Below are 18,255 nucleotides of genomic sequence, written 5' to 3'. Positions count from 1 at the left end.
GAGGCGTGCACTTTTGGATTTTCCAAATTATTTTTATCTACTTCAAAATTTATTTTTTTTCTACGAAATTTGGTGGAAACTTACTTTATTATGTCTTAAATACACTGTAATTTTTTCGATTGAAAATATTTATTTTTTCGCCTTATTTTGAATTAATACCAAAAAAACAACCTAATTTTCAATCGAAAAGTCACCCGTCAAAATATCAGCTTTTTTCAAAAACTTGGGGTGCCTTTTATTCATTGAAATCTCTACTTTCATATGGTGTAAAAAAAATAAACACCACGATAGTAAATGTTCTCAGGAAATACATACAAACAGTGTGATAATGAGCTTTTACTAAATCCGGCACACTTCTTGAACTCTATATCTTCTCTTGTATCGGCTTTTCGGTAATATTTCAAAAGAAAAATAATTATCTGTTCTAAGTTTAATATTTTACAGCATATTCAAAAGCAAAATGATGTCGATAAAAACATTTCAGGTAGTTCGAGAAGTGTGCCTGATTTAGTAAAAGCTAATTTTCACACTGTTTGTATGCATTTTCTGAGAACATTTACTATGGTGGTGTTTATTTTTTTTACACCATATGAAAGTAGAGATTTCAATGAATAAAAGGCACCCCAAGTTTTTGAAAAAAGCTGATATTTTGACGGGTGACTTTTCGATTGAAAATTAGGTTGTTTTTTTGGTAATAATTCAAAATAAGGCGAAAAAATAAATATTTTCAATCAAATAAATTACAGTGTATTTGGGACATAATAAAGTAAGTTTCCACCAAATTTCGTAGAAAAAAAAAATTTTTGAAGTAGATAAAAATAAAAGACCAAAAACTTGGTTTTTTGAATTTTTCACCTAAATTTTGAGGTTATGTGAAAAAACTGTGAATACAAAAGTTGTAGAACTTTTAATTACCTACAACTTTGCCATTGATTTTTTTTCTATAGGACTTGTAGTTTTGTCGGAAATCGAGAGAAACCATTTTTTTCTCTTAAAAGCTCCCCCCTCCCGCTTCCCGAACTCGGATTGACCGTAATTTATTTTTCCTTACATTTTTATCATATTCCCCTCCTTTTCTAATGGGTTTCATCCGACTGCGATTTTTTTTTGTTTCATAAATTATCTACTCTAGTCATTGAGATAATATTACTACGTATGGAGGAGACACCACGAACAAAATCTGTGCGCCATTTTTTGCTCTAACTAAGTTTTAAAAATTATTATTTAGTTAGGTACTTAACGATGAAAGTTATTCCTTTGCACTTTTCCGTATTATTTGTATTATTTGTGCAATATCGTAACACACACGAAGGCATGTTTGATGCGTTTCACTTTAAAACCATTAAAAAAAACCGCTCAACATACGTCACATGACGTATGTTGAGTGGAACATAAGTGATGTAGGCGGTGTCGTCTCCTATTAATATTATCTCAATGACTCTAGTCTATAATTCGACAGTGTTCTTTTATAAATTAACAAAAACAAATCTCATCAAACATCAACATCATTAAAATTAAAAATAAGTACTACTTATCAATTATAATCTTAATTAATAGAATTAACATTCCCGATAACATAACATTTATTGAATTTTATAAAGAGATCCGTTTATTAAAGTTATAGGGAATGTGTTATAATTAAATTAGCTACATACTACGCTCATGATTTTAACGTAATTTATTCAAGACCGAAAAAATTAAACAGATTCAGTATCAAACCTAGGCGAAATAATTTATAATCTGTTGTCATCTGTCAATCATCGTTATTTGACATAATTGACAGATGACACAATTTTGACAACCGGTTTTTGAACGAGTGTAAAATAGAATAAAAAAAAGCTAAAAAATATCGATTGATTGTTTCATTAATTAAATGCATTCTCATTATCAATTCATGTTATCGTTATCATACGATTAGAAAAATATTGTTTTGCCGACAAACAAAATGCTACCTGCATAATAAGTGTCAGATTGTTTCTGAACGCACTATTCAATGCACAACGAAGAACGGGGTATACTCGGTCGGCGAAAAATTAAAAGACGTCCATATTTGTTGGATATTTCATTAATCCGTGGTTGTGTATTTAGGGCCAGTGGACTATAAACTCAACACTGTGGCTAAGGTGACACCGTTCCCGAGTATGACTTATTCCGGAAGGAATAAATTCGAGGTGAGCCCATTGTTCGCATCCTACCTTTGTTTGTGTTTTCATCAAAACAGCTGACATCAATGTATCGAAGTACCAAACCCGTTTCTTTGTTCTCCCATGCCTTGATAATCATCGAGGAAAAAAAGATCGAAATTTAAAAACATCTATTGATATGCGATTTTTTTCGAAGTGACGAATGTGTTTGGATTAAAATGCAGTTAATTACATAAACACATTATTTTCTTTGTTGCGTCGCCGGTTTAATGACCTTAGACGTTCAGTCAACTCTTAATCACCAATTACCGTTACGCGAATCCCAAAATTACGTGACCCCTGTGATAAATATAATTTAAATAAAAAAATTACACTTATAAAAATAGTCCTTTTAATACATAATAATCATAATATACAATATATGTATTTGAAACAAATAAATGCAGTTTAATCCGTCAGTCCTCGGATCACAGACACAATAGAAAATCTATTGTGTCTCGGCCCGATCGGGCCGCTCGGTGGTCAATGGGTTAAATGAAGTCATGTAATTTATGTATTTATTTTCAAATAATGTACTAGCATTTATTTATGATTTATCCTCACTTTAATACGTCACTTTGATCAGCGAGGTTGCCATATTATTACTTGTCTCAATGCTTTACTAGTCCAGATTACTTGGACTTTTTAGAATTAAATTAAAAAACTCAAGTTAACATAAAATCACTCAAGTCAACGCAATTTATTAAAAATAGGATCATTAATTTAAGGGATAAAACCTATCCTATGTGTTAATCCAAGTTACCCTCTATACGTGTGCTATATTTCATTGTAATCGGTTCAGTAGTATTTGCATGAAAGAGTAACAGACATGCATACACATACATCCATCCTCACAAACTTTCACATTTATTATATCGGTAGGATTTATTTTCTGACAATTTTTAATAAATCAATTTTCATGAGAAAAAGAAAAGCTATTTTATATAAAACCAACCAGGAAATAATTAAAACAAATTTATTACCATAAAAACAACATTTATCATATACAAACATAATACAATATTAACAGATAATACAATTAATGTACTACAGACTTGATAAAATAAGGATTACACAGATTAGATAACAGTGTTTATAAACATTGTTAGAACCATAACATAGGAGTAACATAATTATATTATAGACTCCATTTGTCACAAGACATGAGTATTTTTATACATAGCAACGGCGTCACACTAAGTTTTATTATTAACTAGCTTTTAGAGCAGTTGGCTTCACTTTAACCTGGGTAGAAAGTAGCATCGTCTATATTTTTAGAATCAGCCCCCCTAGACAAGTGGCTTTCTATTAGCGTAAAGTTCAATAGAATAGATTATGAATGTATGAGATTGACGTAATCAATCGTCGTCGTCGTCGTAATCAAACGTCAATCTCATACATTCATAATCTATTCTATTGAACTTTACGCTAATAGAAAGCCACTTGTCTAGGGGGGCTGATGGAATGTACTCTTAATACAGTAAGTAGAACATTTTATTTGTCCATAAAAGGCCGGCAAAACACCTGCAACACTTCTAGTGTTACGAGTGTTTATGGGCGGTGGTGACCACTTAACATCAGGTGGCCCACCTGCTCCTTTGCTTGCTCTGACATAAAAAAAGACGTGTGGCACTCGGGGACTGCCGCGGTAAAGCTATTGCATGCTATGCCTTCAAGCCACACCTCCGTGCCCGTCGGAGTGGGGAGCGTGAGGTTTTTCGTTACTAAATTTCTGATTCGGTCCCCGCGCTCAAGGCCCGCGATAGAAACTATGCAATAGCTTAAAAATTCTCGATTGTCGTATCTTACATAAGAGTAGGGTTTTCTTTATTTTTCTATTTTTTCCTGTTTACAGATCGCTCGGTTTTCGGGCGAAGATGAAAATCATATAAACAAAAAACTACCAAAAGAACTACTGCTGCGAATACTCTCTTACCTCGACGTAGTTTCATTATGTAGATGTGCTCAGGTAAATATAATGTTTTTATAGATTTTATATTATTACTAGCTTTCGCCCACGACTTTGTACGTGCATCCCCGTTTTTCCCCGTTCCCGCAAGAATTACGGGAAATCCTTTCTTACGGATGCCTACGTCCTAACATCTACCTGCATGCCAAATTTCAGCCCGATACGTCCAGTGGTTTGGGCTGTGCGTTGATAGATCACTATATCAGTCACCTTTGAGTTTTATATATATAGATGTGCCTCCTTGGTGTAGTGGCTTCGATTCACTGCTAGGTAATAAAAAAATAATCATTAGTCTTTGACGCACTTTAAACCACTAGACTCACTGTAGCCTATTAAATGGTCGCCAAGCAATGTCCGAGCATCCGATTCATTGAAATTAACACCTTATAACAGGGCAGTAATGTTCAATATCTATTGTATTGTTTATCAGAAAACTCTGCCTAGTTCACGCGTAGGCATAGTTTTGTTACGGACCTTTTTTGAGCGTGATTGTGATTCTAGCTGTTAATGTACGTCATTATTGTTTGTAGTTAGGTCACTTACATCAAATCAATTTTTCTAAGGAAACAGATATGAAATGCATATTAAGGGCTGATTTTTCAATCCTTGGTTAAAACTTATTCGTCGAGTAATGTATAAAACTACCATTATAAAAACGTATTCTAATTGCCCGTACTTGACAGTTAACGTGACATTTTAATATTATCGTGTAATACTTTATTGGACGGATAAGTTTTATCCAAGCATTGAAAAATCAGCCCTAACTGTAATAAGCATTATTTGCTTGAAATTTGATGACAATAACTTCAAATCTATCCTTACAAATGAAAAATAAGCATTAATAAAAAAGCTTTATTCCAGGTATCAAAGTTATGGAATATCTTGGCTCTGGACGGCTCGAACTGGCAGAGAATTGACTTATTCGACTTCCAAAGAGATGTAGAGGTATCTATCCAACTTATTATAATAAACTAGACACTTCCGATTGGTTTGCGTTAAAAATATAATAATAAATAGCTTTCAGTCGAGAATAATAAAAAAAGAGAAATAATATGTTAAATTGGCGGCCTTATCGCTGTAAGCGATCTCTGCCAGGCAACCTTATAAAAATATTGTAAGCGAAAGGCAACTGAAGTAAAACGAAGCCACCTGCACCTGCTACCAGAGCTGTTATTACCTTTTTACTTATCATTGTTTAAATGTATTTTTCTCCATTCCAGGGCCCAGTAATAGAGAATATATCACAAAGATGCGGCGGATTTCTGCGTCAACTCTCACTGAGGGGTTGCGAGAGCATAGCCGATGGATCTATGAAAACTTTAGCTCAAGTAAATAATTTTAATTTATTTGCTACTCCGGTTTAAACTGGTTTGATATTTGTTAATATAGGCTTTATTGTAGAATGATTTAGGTCGAAATTCATTTTTATTACAATACTAGCGGTCCGCCCCGGCTTCGCCCGTGGTACATATTTACGTTTTCTCTACATAAAAACCATCCTCGTACTTCAAGGAATATAATAAAAAAAGAATTATCGAAATCGGTTCAGCCGTTCTCGAGTTATGCGATTACCAACACATTTTGCGATTCATTTTTATATATAAGAAGAAGAAGAAGATTAATATTTTTTTCAGTCTTGTCCGAACATAGAAGATTTAAACTTGAACAAATGTAAGAAGCTCACGGATCAAACGTGTCAGGCGTTGGGCAGGCGGTGTAGCAAGTTGCAAAGGTAAACATACATACATACACATTTTTTTTTATTTGCAACACAAACACATATAACAATAATATAGGTACAATACTTATTTCACTTTAAACCTTATTGACTAATTGTTATTGCAATAACATGTGTTGACTACTAGACTATAAATTACAATCGCTTACACATAAATAAAGAGTTATCAATAACTAATAGATAATAGGTAATTTAAAAAGGGAAATGGTGTAAAAACTACAGAGACAAATTTCTAATCTATTGAAGGATTATAGATACATCTGCTATTTGGTACAATTGGTAGAAATATGGGATACTAGATTTCCGGCCGCGGCTTCGCCCGCGTTTTCAAAGGAAAACCCGCATAGTTCCCGTTCCCGTGGGATTTCCGGGATAAAACCTATCCTATGTGTTAATCCAAGTTACCCTCTATATGTGTGCTAAATTTCATTATAATCGGTTCAGTAGTTTTTACGTGAAAGAGTAACAAACATCCATACAAAGTTTCGCCTTTATAATAGTACTAGATTTGTTATTTATAAACAGAAACTAGGTATATTATATTGACTGGAACTTTATTTTAAGGAATGAAATAACAAGATAAAGTCTACTATACTAGCTTACCGCCCGCGGCTTCGTCCGCTTTAAAACCTAATAAATTATAGACTGGAAAATTATCTATTTAAAAAAACCGCATCAAAATCCGTTGCGTATTTTTAAAGATTTAAGCATACATAGGGACAGAGAAAGCGACTTTGTTTTATACTGTGTAGTGACTTTTTTAGCATATTATTATGTCAATTGGTTCTAAATTAGTTTTCCTTCGAAAATTATTAAATAATATGTTTATTTTTTAGGATCAACCTCGATTCCTGTCCAAGTATATCAGATATATCATTGAAAGCTCTCTCAGATGGATGTCCGGTAAGTTTTTTGTCATAAAAATAACATTATGTCAAATAATATGAGTTAACATGAAGACATGATTTGACATGACCTTCTAACAAATTATGTGTTTAACTGACATGACATGTTTTTACATATGACAGAATTAAATCATACTTTTTTATATTATGTAAAAATATTTTATAATACATCACTTTTATGAATTAATTTAATAAATAAAAAAAAGTGCGTGTGTGCCGAGCACACGTGCCAGAATTGAAACTTCTTTGGCAAGATTCAAAGATACCAAAATCGTCGCCTTACTCCATGACGTGACGGTATTGCCATGACACGACCATGAAATTTTACTCTCACGTGCCTAAAGGTGTTTCACTTCAAAAATTTAAAATTGTATTGAATAACTAAAATTATAATTTAGTTAACATTTTCATTATTATTTCAGTTATTAACACATGTAAATGTATCCTGGTGTCAGTCGATAACGGAAAATGGCGTCGAAGCGCTGGCAAGAGGTTGTCCAAAGTTAAAGAGTTTCATCTGTAGAGGTACAGCAATTATACATTTTTGCAACAGAATTTAGATACACAATTATTAAAATTGAACTAAACATAATAAATAAATATTTCAGGCTGCAAAAACGTCAATGACAAAGCGGTATCATGCTTGGCCACATACTGTCCAGATTTGGAGGTACTCAACGTGCAGGGGTGTGATGTGAGTATTAATTTGTCAATTATTTAAATTATCAATTTTAAATTATATGGCATAATGTCATAAAACATGGCATAATATAATTTAAAATGTATATGAGTTAACAAATTGACATGATATGACAATTAATGGCCGATCCCAATATCATATCTATCTTCGGTTTGACCCTACTAAAGATAGAAAATGCTATCTATCTTTTGTTTTGGCGTCCCAATAAGCTTAATAGCGATAAGCTAACCTTTCTCTGATCGCTGTCTATCGTCTGGAGGACTAACTGCTTACTAGAGGTATATTTTTCTCTTTGAATTTGTCTATTTGAGCGTCCCAATAACGTTTTGACAGCTGTCAGCCAACAATGGCCGTTCCCAATATCGTATCTATCTTACGATAGACAGAACCTTACTAGCTATCGGAGATAGCTGTCTATCTTTAACCGTAGTTTGAATATTGGGAACGGCCATTAGTCATGTTTGTACAGAGTATGAGTTTATAATTTTCATAGTGTGGGAATACGTATTTAAATATAAATAGAATAAATTTAAAATCGACACAAAATACAAACTATAGAGTTGCATTCTTGTATTCTGTTCCATCCATTCCTGATGTCACATCTAGCCAACATTTTGAAAAATCTTTTATGTAAAAGTGATATTCAACTTTCAACATATTATCTGTACTAACATGTATAAGTAATTTAATAATTACCCGTTGCTATTAATAATGTACGAAATTTTATGATAAACTACCTTTTTATTACCAGAACATAACAGACGAGTCCATATCCCGTCTGGGCGGGGTATTACGCAGACTCTGTGTCTCTTGTTGTTTGCGTCTGACTGTTGTTACTTTTATCAATAGTTATTACTTATTATTATCTATACATACAGTGTAAACTCTATATAACGTCACTTAAGGGACCGTGCATTTTTCGACGTTATAGAGAGTGGTCGTTAAATGGAGAGAAAGGGAAAATTGCATGATTGGTCCCGAGACAGGAATATTATTTTGACATTGCCTATGAAACCATGTTATCATCGCTTGATCAAGGTCTTCATATTGAGGTTTCTTCAATTTTTTGGCAGATCGTCCATCTTCTTCGGCATGCAGAATTTTTTCTTTATTTTTCTACAACTGCATTTCTGAGAATCTTCGGTATGTCAGTAAAAAAGAATGTACACAACTACATTTTCATTGATTTCGGCAACTTAGTCAGTACAACCTAGTCCTAGTTCATAGTGGTAATGTCTTATTGTGGTCGTTAATTAGAGTGAGCGTGATGCTATATGGAGTGTATTATTGTATAGACAACAATATAAACCAACCAAAGTCGAGAAATCTTGACGTTATACGGAGTTTGACGTTAAATGGAGTGTCGTTATATAGAGTTTACACTGTATATGTAAAAGTAATTTAATTTTTACGAATTAAATTATTATAGATATTAATTTCGATGATTAACGCCCTCTTTTATTACCAGAACATAACAGACGAGTCCATATCCCGTCTGGGCGGGGCGTTACGCAGACTCTGCGTGTCTGGTTGTTCCCGTTTGACAGACGCTTCATTATGTGCGTTAGCAGCACATTGTCCAGATTTGGCTACTTTGGAGTTAGCTCAGTGCGCTCAACTTACTGATGCTGGCTTTCAGGCACTTGCTAGGGTAAGTAAAATGTCTAAAGTGTCTGGTTGATTGTTAAAGTGAAAACTTCTTTAGCGGCGTTGGGTTTAAAATCTTAAACTCGCGTCAGGACACGTGGCCTGATCGAAAAAGCGTAAGACGGATGTTTTTTTTTAGCCCTTTTAATCCATGCGTAAGACGGATACCATTCCAATATATCAAACATGCTGAACGTTAATAATCAAGTTTTCACTTCTGCCGGCACTCCCCCAGTGCAACCCGTCTTTTTCGTTCATATATTTATTTATGCTCTGCCCTACTCCTATCCTTTACTTAATTTCTCTCTGTACAACCGGTTGTCTGGAAGAAATCGCTATTTAGCGATAAGGCCGCCGTTTCTTACAATGTATTCTAGATTAAGTCTCGATTTGTAATTTTTAAGAGCAATAATGAATTTAAAATAAATTAAAATAAATAAATAAGTGTCTGGTTGGTGGTGTCTAAAGTGTCTGGTTGGGAGTGTCTCAAGTGTCTGGTTGATTATTTTTCCGTGTTGTTTATTGTATTGTATGTGTGAGTAGAAAAATAGTTGTTTGGTTGATTTGTGGGATGAGGTGTAATTGTAGAGGGTGTGATATATTATGTAGTTAGATATAAGTTACATATTATGTAATATTGAAATGATTTTAAAAGAGCAACTATGGAGTTTCTTGCCGATTCTTCTCCATAGATACTGCTTTCCGAATCGGTGGTAAATGTTAAAAATACTTATGTAATGACGATTCGAAAGTGCTACTAAATAGTAGTCTAATTGAATAAATGAATGTTTGAGTTTGAGTTTGATTTTGGTCTGGTTCAGATAACTGTTAATAGAGCGTCTGGTAAGGTGTGTCTGCTAAAATATGTTTGTAATTGTGTGATCTCTAACGTAATATACAAGATGATTTTTTTTTCATTGGCGAATTGAATTATTTATCTATAAAAGCAATTATATTATTCGCACAGTATAATTGAATTTTGTCTGTCTCCACAGAGCTGCAGAATGCTGGAACGGATGGACCTAGAAGAATGTGTTTTAATAACAGACACTACGCTCGTACACCTAGCTATGGGCTGTCCGCGGTTAGAAAAACTGGTAAATTTATATTAATGACTGGCTCTCCCATCAGCGATCGATTATAATACATAAGAAAAAAAAGACGTGTGTCACTCGGGGACTGCCGCGGTAAAGCTATTGCATGCTATGCCTTCAAGCGTGAGGTTTTTCGTTACGGAATTTCTCGATTCGGTCCCCGCGCTCAAGGCCCGCGATAGAAGCTATGCAATAGCTTAAAAAGATTAAATGAAACAACTTTGCAATAAAAGTGGTCATCTTAAATTTAAACAAATCATATCATACTAAGTATTATTATGTTTTATACGACTAGAACGTATTTATTGAATACTTTATTTCACACAAAAAAGAAATAGAAATACAGACAGATCATGAAATAAGAATCTGTATAAATGGCTTATTGCTAATTTGTCGCGAATTTGTTACAATCAAATATCAATTTTAGTCTCTTTTGCTATAGATTTGCCTCTGCAAAAAAAATGTTGTTATTTAGAGAAATAACATCATTTTTTTATAACTATTTCTGCCTAAATGTGACTTCGTTGCTGACCCTACACAATATATTATATAGTCCTAAAATCAATTTTGCAGACGCTATCTCACTGCGAGCTGATAACAGATTACGGCATCAAACAGTTGTCAATGTCGCCTTGTGCTGCAGAACATCTTACTGTGCTGGGTGAGATATTTTATCATTAAATTAATGTAAATATGTAAATAATAGTTTAATTCATCAAAATAAGCCAAATTTACCACATAGCAGTCTTTAAAATAAAAAGAATGATCGAGATCGTTTATAGCCCATCCAGCCAAAAATAATACAATCAAATTGACATACAAAATACGCTCGTGGGATCACACCGTTGTCCAAAACTTAATCCATACTAATATTATAAATGCGAAAGTAACTCTGTCTGTCTGTTACTCAATCACGCTTTAACTACAGAACCAATTTGCATGAAATTTTGTATAGATATATTTTGATACCCGAGAAAGGACATAGAATAGGTTTTATCCCGGAAATCCTACGGGAACAGGAACTATGCGGGTTTTTCTTTGACTGCGCGGGCGAAGCCGCAGGTGGAAAGCTAGTATGTATGTGTAATATTTATTTCATTATTTCAGGATTGGACAACTGTCCTCTTGTTACTGACGGCGCGTTAGAACATTTGATATCGTGTCACAATTTGCAACTGATCGAATTGTACGACTGTCAGATGGTTACCAGGAATGCTATACGGAAACTACGTGTGAGTATTTACAGCTATATTTATTTTATTTAATATACACAATTATATTTTACAAGTTGACACTTTAATCCGCCTGTCGTATTAATATAATATGACAAACAATTTTTTTTTCATACAACCGTCCTAAAATTTGACATTTTTTGTCACAAAATGTGGGTTCGAATCCCACTTCTAATATTTATATTATGATGCAAATTTTATGTTATAAGTAACACAAGAAAAATAAGTAAAAAGTATATACGCTTTTTTATCTTATCATGTCTTCTATATTATATTATAATAAAAATGAATCGCCAAATGTGATGCTCAGCGCAAAACTAGAAAACGGCTGAACCGATTTCCTTAATTTTTTTTTACTAGCGGTCCGTCCCGACCTCGCCCGTGGTACATATTAACGTTTTCTCTACATAAGAACCAACCTCGTACTTCAAGAAATATAATAAAAAAAGAATTATCGAAATTGGTCCACCCGTTCACGCGTGATGCCATGACCAAGGAAAACGGGTTTCTTTTATATATATATATTGATAAAGATAATATACCTTATGGAGAGGAAACGTAAACATGTACCACGGGTGAATCCGGGGCGGACCGCTAGTTGTTAATCATTATGTTATTTAGTTAGTTATTAGCTTAAATATTTATAATATGAATATTATTTGTACAGAACCACCTTCCAAACATAAAAGTGCACGCTTACTTCGCGCCCGTGACTCCGCCCGTCACTGGCGCCGGAGCCAGACCTAGATACTGTCGGTGTTGTAATATCATATGAAATATCGTTAAACTGTATATATTTAGATAAATCTCGTGTTGGGGTTAAATCGGGTTTGACAAAAATGTCATATTTTGTGAGCAATTTTGACATTTATTAATGTTCAAGTCATGTCGAATCGGGTATTAAAATGTCATGTCATTGAGATACTATTACTACGTACGGAGACGACACCGCCCACATCACTTATGTTCCGCTCAACATAGGTCAAATGGCCTCTCAATGGTGTCTCCTCTATACGTAGTAATAATAGCTCAATGTGTTTTGTGTGTAATTTTGATATTTATAGTAGAGCCATTTTAATAGGCAACATTTGACAGTTCAACAAAATTCAACAACGTAACCTAGTAACGACGACATAGAATAACATGATATTTCGTTTTGTTAGAACTGCACATTTGCTTAACTTTTTTCAATTACGATTACATATTTATAATAATAATGACCGATGCAACTAATTTTAAGATTTGATTTTACTGATAAACCATTCTAAACATAATAAACATTTTCTTATTTAAAGAACTGACGTCGCTACAATTTTGTGTCAATAAACCTTTTTTCTTTATTAATACCAGAGACGTTACTCTAAAAATCGAAATCTGACATCTAGAATCGAATGCATTGGTTACTTGGGAATAAAAATCATCATAAATTATTGACATGTGTTTCAAGTTCGATTGACAATTGTTTCAAGTCCGTATCGATTAATTCGCTTTAATCGATGTTTTTAAGCAGGTTACCACCCTATGAAGATAAAATTGATAGACGTCAAATGTTGCCTATTAAATTGGCTCAACTATAGTGTTCAAGTCATGTCGAATCGGTTTTTAAAATGTCATGTAAAAAAATCAGTTTTCAACTAGTTTGGTAGTTGGATCATTTATACATATATTCTATGATTTTGTGTCAATAAATGTATTTATTTTTGTGTTTTGTGTAATTTTGATATTTATTGTGACTCAAGGGTGCTTTTCCACCAATAATGTGCGAGGATGTTTAGCGAGGAATGTGTTTGTAAGAACCAATCATATCGCTTCATTTAGTTTGAAGTTTGAAGCATTTAGCGTTTGAAGCGATACTATTGGTTATTTACAAACATATTTACTTGCAGTTCATTAGTGGAAAAGCGCCCTAAGAGTGTAGAAATATGCTTTTTGTGCGTATAAATTGTTTTTGCAATAAAGTTGTTTATTAAAATCCGCTTGTACCTTTTAAGTTGAAAGTTAGTAGTTGTTTTCTTTTAAAAACGCATAAAAGGGACTACTGAAAATCAGCGCTTCACAACATAACGTGTAGCAAATGCTGAGTAGCTACCCTTTTTGGCACCACACTGATCAGCCGTAAGTACCTACCTTTTTAATGTATTTTATTTTTTTTCTGTTTATTTTTGTTATTTTTTTTTCCGTTTGTATTGTGTGGTGCTAAATAAACATTTTTTCTTTTCTTTTCTTTTCTTATAAATGTATGTCAACTTTGATTCGTTCTAAATGTATTTTCACAGGTAAATAATATGGCCATTTAAAATGTCATTTGCCCGATTAAACCCTAACATATTCTTAGTTTGACATATGTCATCGTAAGCTAATGTCAGGTTATGTCAATGAGTTTTTGACGTCATGTCAAGTTTGTGACTAAGGCTGCCTGTCCACCGGAGCGGAGCGAGGCAGCGGAGCGGAGAAACGGAGAAATATTAACCAATAGGACTGCACAAAATCTCCGCAGCTCTGAGGTGCGGAGATTTTGTGCAGTCCTATTGGTTAATATTTCTCCGTTTCTCCGCTCCGCTGCCTCGCTCCGCTCCGGTGGACAGGCAGCCTTATTTATGTAATAAGTCACGTCAATAAAAATGTATGTCGTGTGTATTTTTTTTATATACTTTCGTTGTTACAATTCACAGTGCATATTTTTTATATTTAGTAGCAATATCTTTATGAACTTGTATTATATATTTAATATTATTTTCGTCATAATGCTAATTTTATTTTTGTCAAACAAAAAATTGTGTGTGTTTTTATGTATATATCTAATAATTAAACACTAATGAGTTAAGAATCTTATTTTTGTAAATGTTTTTTTTTAATATATCAACTTTGTGACAGAATATGTCAATCTGTCAAATCATTTATATTTTTGTATTTTTCATGTCATGATTTTACTATCTATACGTAATATTTGTGATTAAAAAAACGGAGTTATGTCAAGTTTTTTGTTTATGTCAAAATGTCAAAATGGAAATTTAGTTTATTTTGTTATTTGACAATATCTATATATATAACAGTATGATTTTTTTAATACAAATATTATACAAACCTTTTAAAATTGGGTTGATCATCCTGGAATATCGTGGGAACGATTAGACCGATATTGATGGAGTTTTTAGTCAAGTATAACTTTTGTTGTAAATCATGTTATTGGGACGTAACTTAGTAGATAACTTAACTAGCTTTAAACGCGACTTGGCTTTTGCCTATCCTGGATTAATTTAGGTTATTTTTTTAATTGGAGAATTCCGGGGAAAAATTATTGGAAAAAATCATCTCGTTATGTCCCCCCTTTTGGTAGATTTGTTAGCATCTTAGCTTAGAATCGAAAGGTCCTAGGTTCGATTTCCGATAGAGACAAATATAAATCTACCTTGTAATGGGCACAGAAGGCTGATCACCTACTTGTCCCTGAAGAAAATCGATCAGTGAAACAGATGTATAATGTATCTGCCCCTTACCCCACTAGGGGACACGGTTTTTTTTATTCATATTTGGTTTTTAAGTGAGAATCCTGTTACAGTTCAAATTATAAGTAAAAAAGAATAAAAATTCGTTTTTTTTCGTTTATTTGAAAAACAATCTACCCGCACAATTAACAAAATTGAAATAATATCAATGTGCACACTTTGTTGCTTACCTTGAAATAAAAACTTTAAATAGTCGTATCGTATAAAAAATGTCGTGTCATACGATATCGTATCGGATAGTGTAAAACTTGAAAAAATTTATGGGACTTTAAAATAGTAAAAACGTATTTAATCTCAATAACTAATGTGATTTTTATAAACAGTAATTAAAAATGGACTGAGCGTTTGCTATCTCATCAAGTGGATATAGGAGTGAGGGAGACAGAGATATGAAATGAAAGACGTTGAGTTTTTAATATTGCTTTTATTTAAACAATATAATGATGAAACCACACAAAATGATGACTACCAAAGTTTATCACAATCTGTAATTAAAAATTTCTAACAATTCTTTTTAGTGTATACTAGCTGTGCCCCGCGATTTTACACGCATTGCTCCTGCTGGTCTAAGCGCGATGATATATATCCTATAGCCTTCCTCGATAAATGGGCTATCTAACACGTTTTTTTTTTCAAATCGGACCAGTAGTTCCTGAGATTAGCGCGTTCAAACAAACAAACTCTTCAGCTTTATAATATTAGTATAGACGTGTAAAAAGCTATTCATATACTGATCCTGTTTTGTCTCTCTATAATATATATATATAATCTATAATTATAGGCGTTAGAATTGCTCAGTCCATTTTCTATTCTGTGAAGAAATACATACATGCAAAAACATTAGACAAAGACGCACGTATACGCTCGTCTTCTAGTTAGAGGGATATAGCAAATGAGTCAGAGTAAAAAACATGTATTGTAATTTAGTTATATTGTTGTACAATCAATAAATGATGCATTTTTTATTTATTTTTTGTTTTCTTTTTGTTTTTCCATCACCATTTTTTATTTAAGATACATTTTTCAGTTTTTAAACTATCTATTACTATCTCTTTCTATTGCTTTTAAATATTCTATGCGAAAGTGAGATACATATAAAAAATAAATTTTGCTTTTCAATAAAATAAAATTATATTCTGTCTCTCGCTCTAACAAATCAGATACCAATGCGATAGAAAGAGATAGCATTTGACAAATACAAAGTGATTACATACTTTTGTTTTTAAACAACTGCTGTGATATTAAAACTTATTTCATATATTATTACCTACATGTGATTGAGTTCTGTGAGAAATAATGTGTTTAATATAAATATTATTAATAACCTTAGATTAAGGATTGGTCTCCGCGCGCGCGCTACGTCTAGATACCGCCCCACCTAAAAACAATAGCTCTGTGAGTGCGGCAACTCATTTCTGTAGTGTGTGTTAGGCAATTTGTAAAGACGCTAGTGTGTGTGAAGAATTGGGCTGCCAGCTACATAAATTTTACCTCATAAATGGGAAATCTGGCATCTTGGAAAGAAGTTTGAAAAATATTTTTTTCATCCTGACCTGGCCGGGAATCGAATCCATGAACATGTGACTCAAATCCACTTGCGACGCTACTATACTATAGTCACAAAGGTTGTTTAAAAGTAAAAAAGCGGAAATTAAAAAAATAAAACATATTATATGAGTCAGTTAAACATGGTTAAACAGAAATAAATTATTGTATTATACTTTTTTATACATGTGTTAGTAATAGTATTGAAAAAAAAAAGTTCAAATTATTGCTAAAATATTTCCTCAACCACGTGTATTTTTTTGGATATGCAATACGGCAACACTGAATGGCGTCGTATTTTCGTAGAAAAATTTTTCGAAGTAAAGGAGAAATTTAGAATAATACGATACTTAGTGATGGTACGTGATCCCAGTGTCTTTCTTATTTTTTGTTGTATTATTTTTAAATAGTTTTATGACACAAATAGGCATTTTACTTCAGATTTTGTTCAAAATCTTTATAAATTATCGGTTCACCGTCTCCACACAATGCTTGTGACACGACTGGCTTGGGTACGCCGAATTCGGCGTACTATAAGTTGCCGCATTTTTCAAGTACGCCGGCGGTATCTAGTCGTAGCGCGCGCGCGGAGACCAATCCATAATCTAAGTTAATAACTATATATCCTTACTATAATTATCTCTTATTACATACTAATATTACTATTTATCTAATACTGATAAGTATTATTTACCTTCTATACAGGGTGTCCCACTATTGGTACACTAAGCGCGAAGAGATTTGTAGTCTTGCATACACTGATCACGTAAAAAATAATTAAACAACAAAATCATCTTTATCGGGGTTGGAAAAAAATTTAGTGTAACATTTTTTGATTTTTCGTTACGCGTGACATTTTCCCGTTACACGCCATCTTTTTCCTATCCCTACCACGCGTGATTCAACGTATTATTAAAGTTGCATATAGTATTTTTTTTTGAAAAATAAGGTCATAATGAAGTTTCACCTCTTACGTGTACACGCACACATTTTTTGTTCCTTTTGTTTTCTTCTCTAGTTTCGCGCAGCCGTCGTATACCGCTTTTCTAACGTGAGCATTTTGTCTATGAAAACATAATCTTAAACGATAGCTCACGTGCGGGTGGCAAAGATGGGCGGGTTGCTTGTTATGGGTGTACACAAAGAGTTTTAAGAATTCATCTATTTGAAAAAAAAATGCGTCTGGAATTTTTTAAGTATTTTTTACGTACTAAGCGTATGCAAAACTAAAACCTCCTTTGAGCTTAGTATACCAACACCCTGTATATTGATAATTATAATTATTTACCTTCTATATTCTATACCATGTTCGTGTCGAGTGTGTGTTCCATCGCGATTGGTGCAGTGGAGCGCGGCCTTAAGAGCGTATACGCACTATGCGGGTAGCCGCATTGCGCACTGCGATGCGGCTACCGCAGACCGCACAGTGCGCATAGAAATGAATATTACGTACATAATTGTGCTTGCGGTCAGCCGGACGGCTACCCGCAATGCGGCTACCCGCATAGTGCGTATACGCTCTTAGAGTAATTCTAATTTTTTATGATCTTGTACATATTTCGTGTAATAGTTGAAATCTTTATATTTAATATAACAATACTTCGCTTATATTTTAATATATTATGCTTTGCTTGATTTTTACAGTACTGTAAACCACCAGAATAAATCTGTTTAGTCAGTTATTTTTCTATTTGAAAAAAATACATATAAATAAGGTTTAAATTAAAAACAATCAT

General features: G+C 33.2%; 1 protein-coding gene across 1 annotated transcript; it reads left to right on the top strand.

Annotated features, from left to right (window-relative positions):
- The first annotated feature begins 1,944 nt into the window (after positions 1-1,944).
- LOC149896414 (uncharacterized) lies at positions 1,945-12,255 on the top strand. Its single transcript, XM_090117554.1, has 13 exons — positions 1,945-2,171; positions 4,039-4,152; positions 5,014-5,097; positions 5,373-5,480; positions 5,787-5,884; positions 6,727-6,793; positions 7,218-7,320; positions 7,404-7,489; positions 8,964-9,146; positions 10,138-10,239; positions 10,810-10,897; positions 11,344-11,468; positions 12,136-12,255. Exons 1-13 carry the CDS (start codon positions 2,142-2,144, stop codon positions 12,241-12,243), a joined length of 1,296 nt encoding a protein of 431 aa, XP_089973680.1. The 5' UTR covers positions 1,945-2,141; the 3' UTR covers positions 12,244-12,255.
- The last annotated feature ends 6,000 nt before the right edge of the window (positions 12,256-18,255 follow it).

The sequence above is a fragment of the Colias eurytheme genome, chromosome 28 (genome assembly GCF_061535395.1).
Source record: "Colias eurytheme isolate Ceu_HAF_F1 chromosome 28, ilColEury1 Martin Lab GWU primary, whole genome shotgun sequence".
Taxonomy (NCBI): domain Eukaryota; kingdom Metazoa; phylum Arthropoda; class Insecta; order Lepidoptera; family Pieridae; genus Colias; species Colias eurytheme.
The sequence above is the reverse complement of the archived record's forward strand: the minus strand, read 5'-3'. Positions and strand labels throughout refer to the sequence as shown.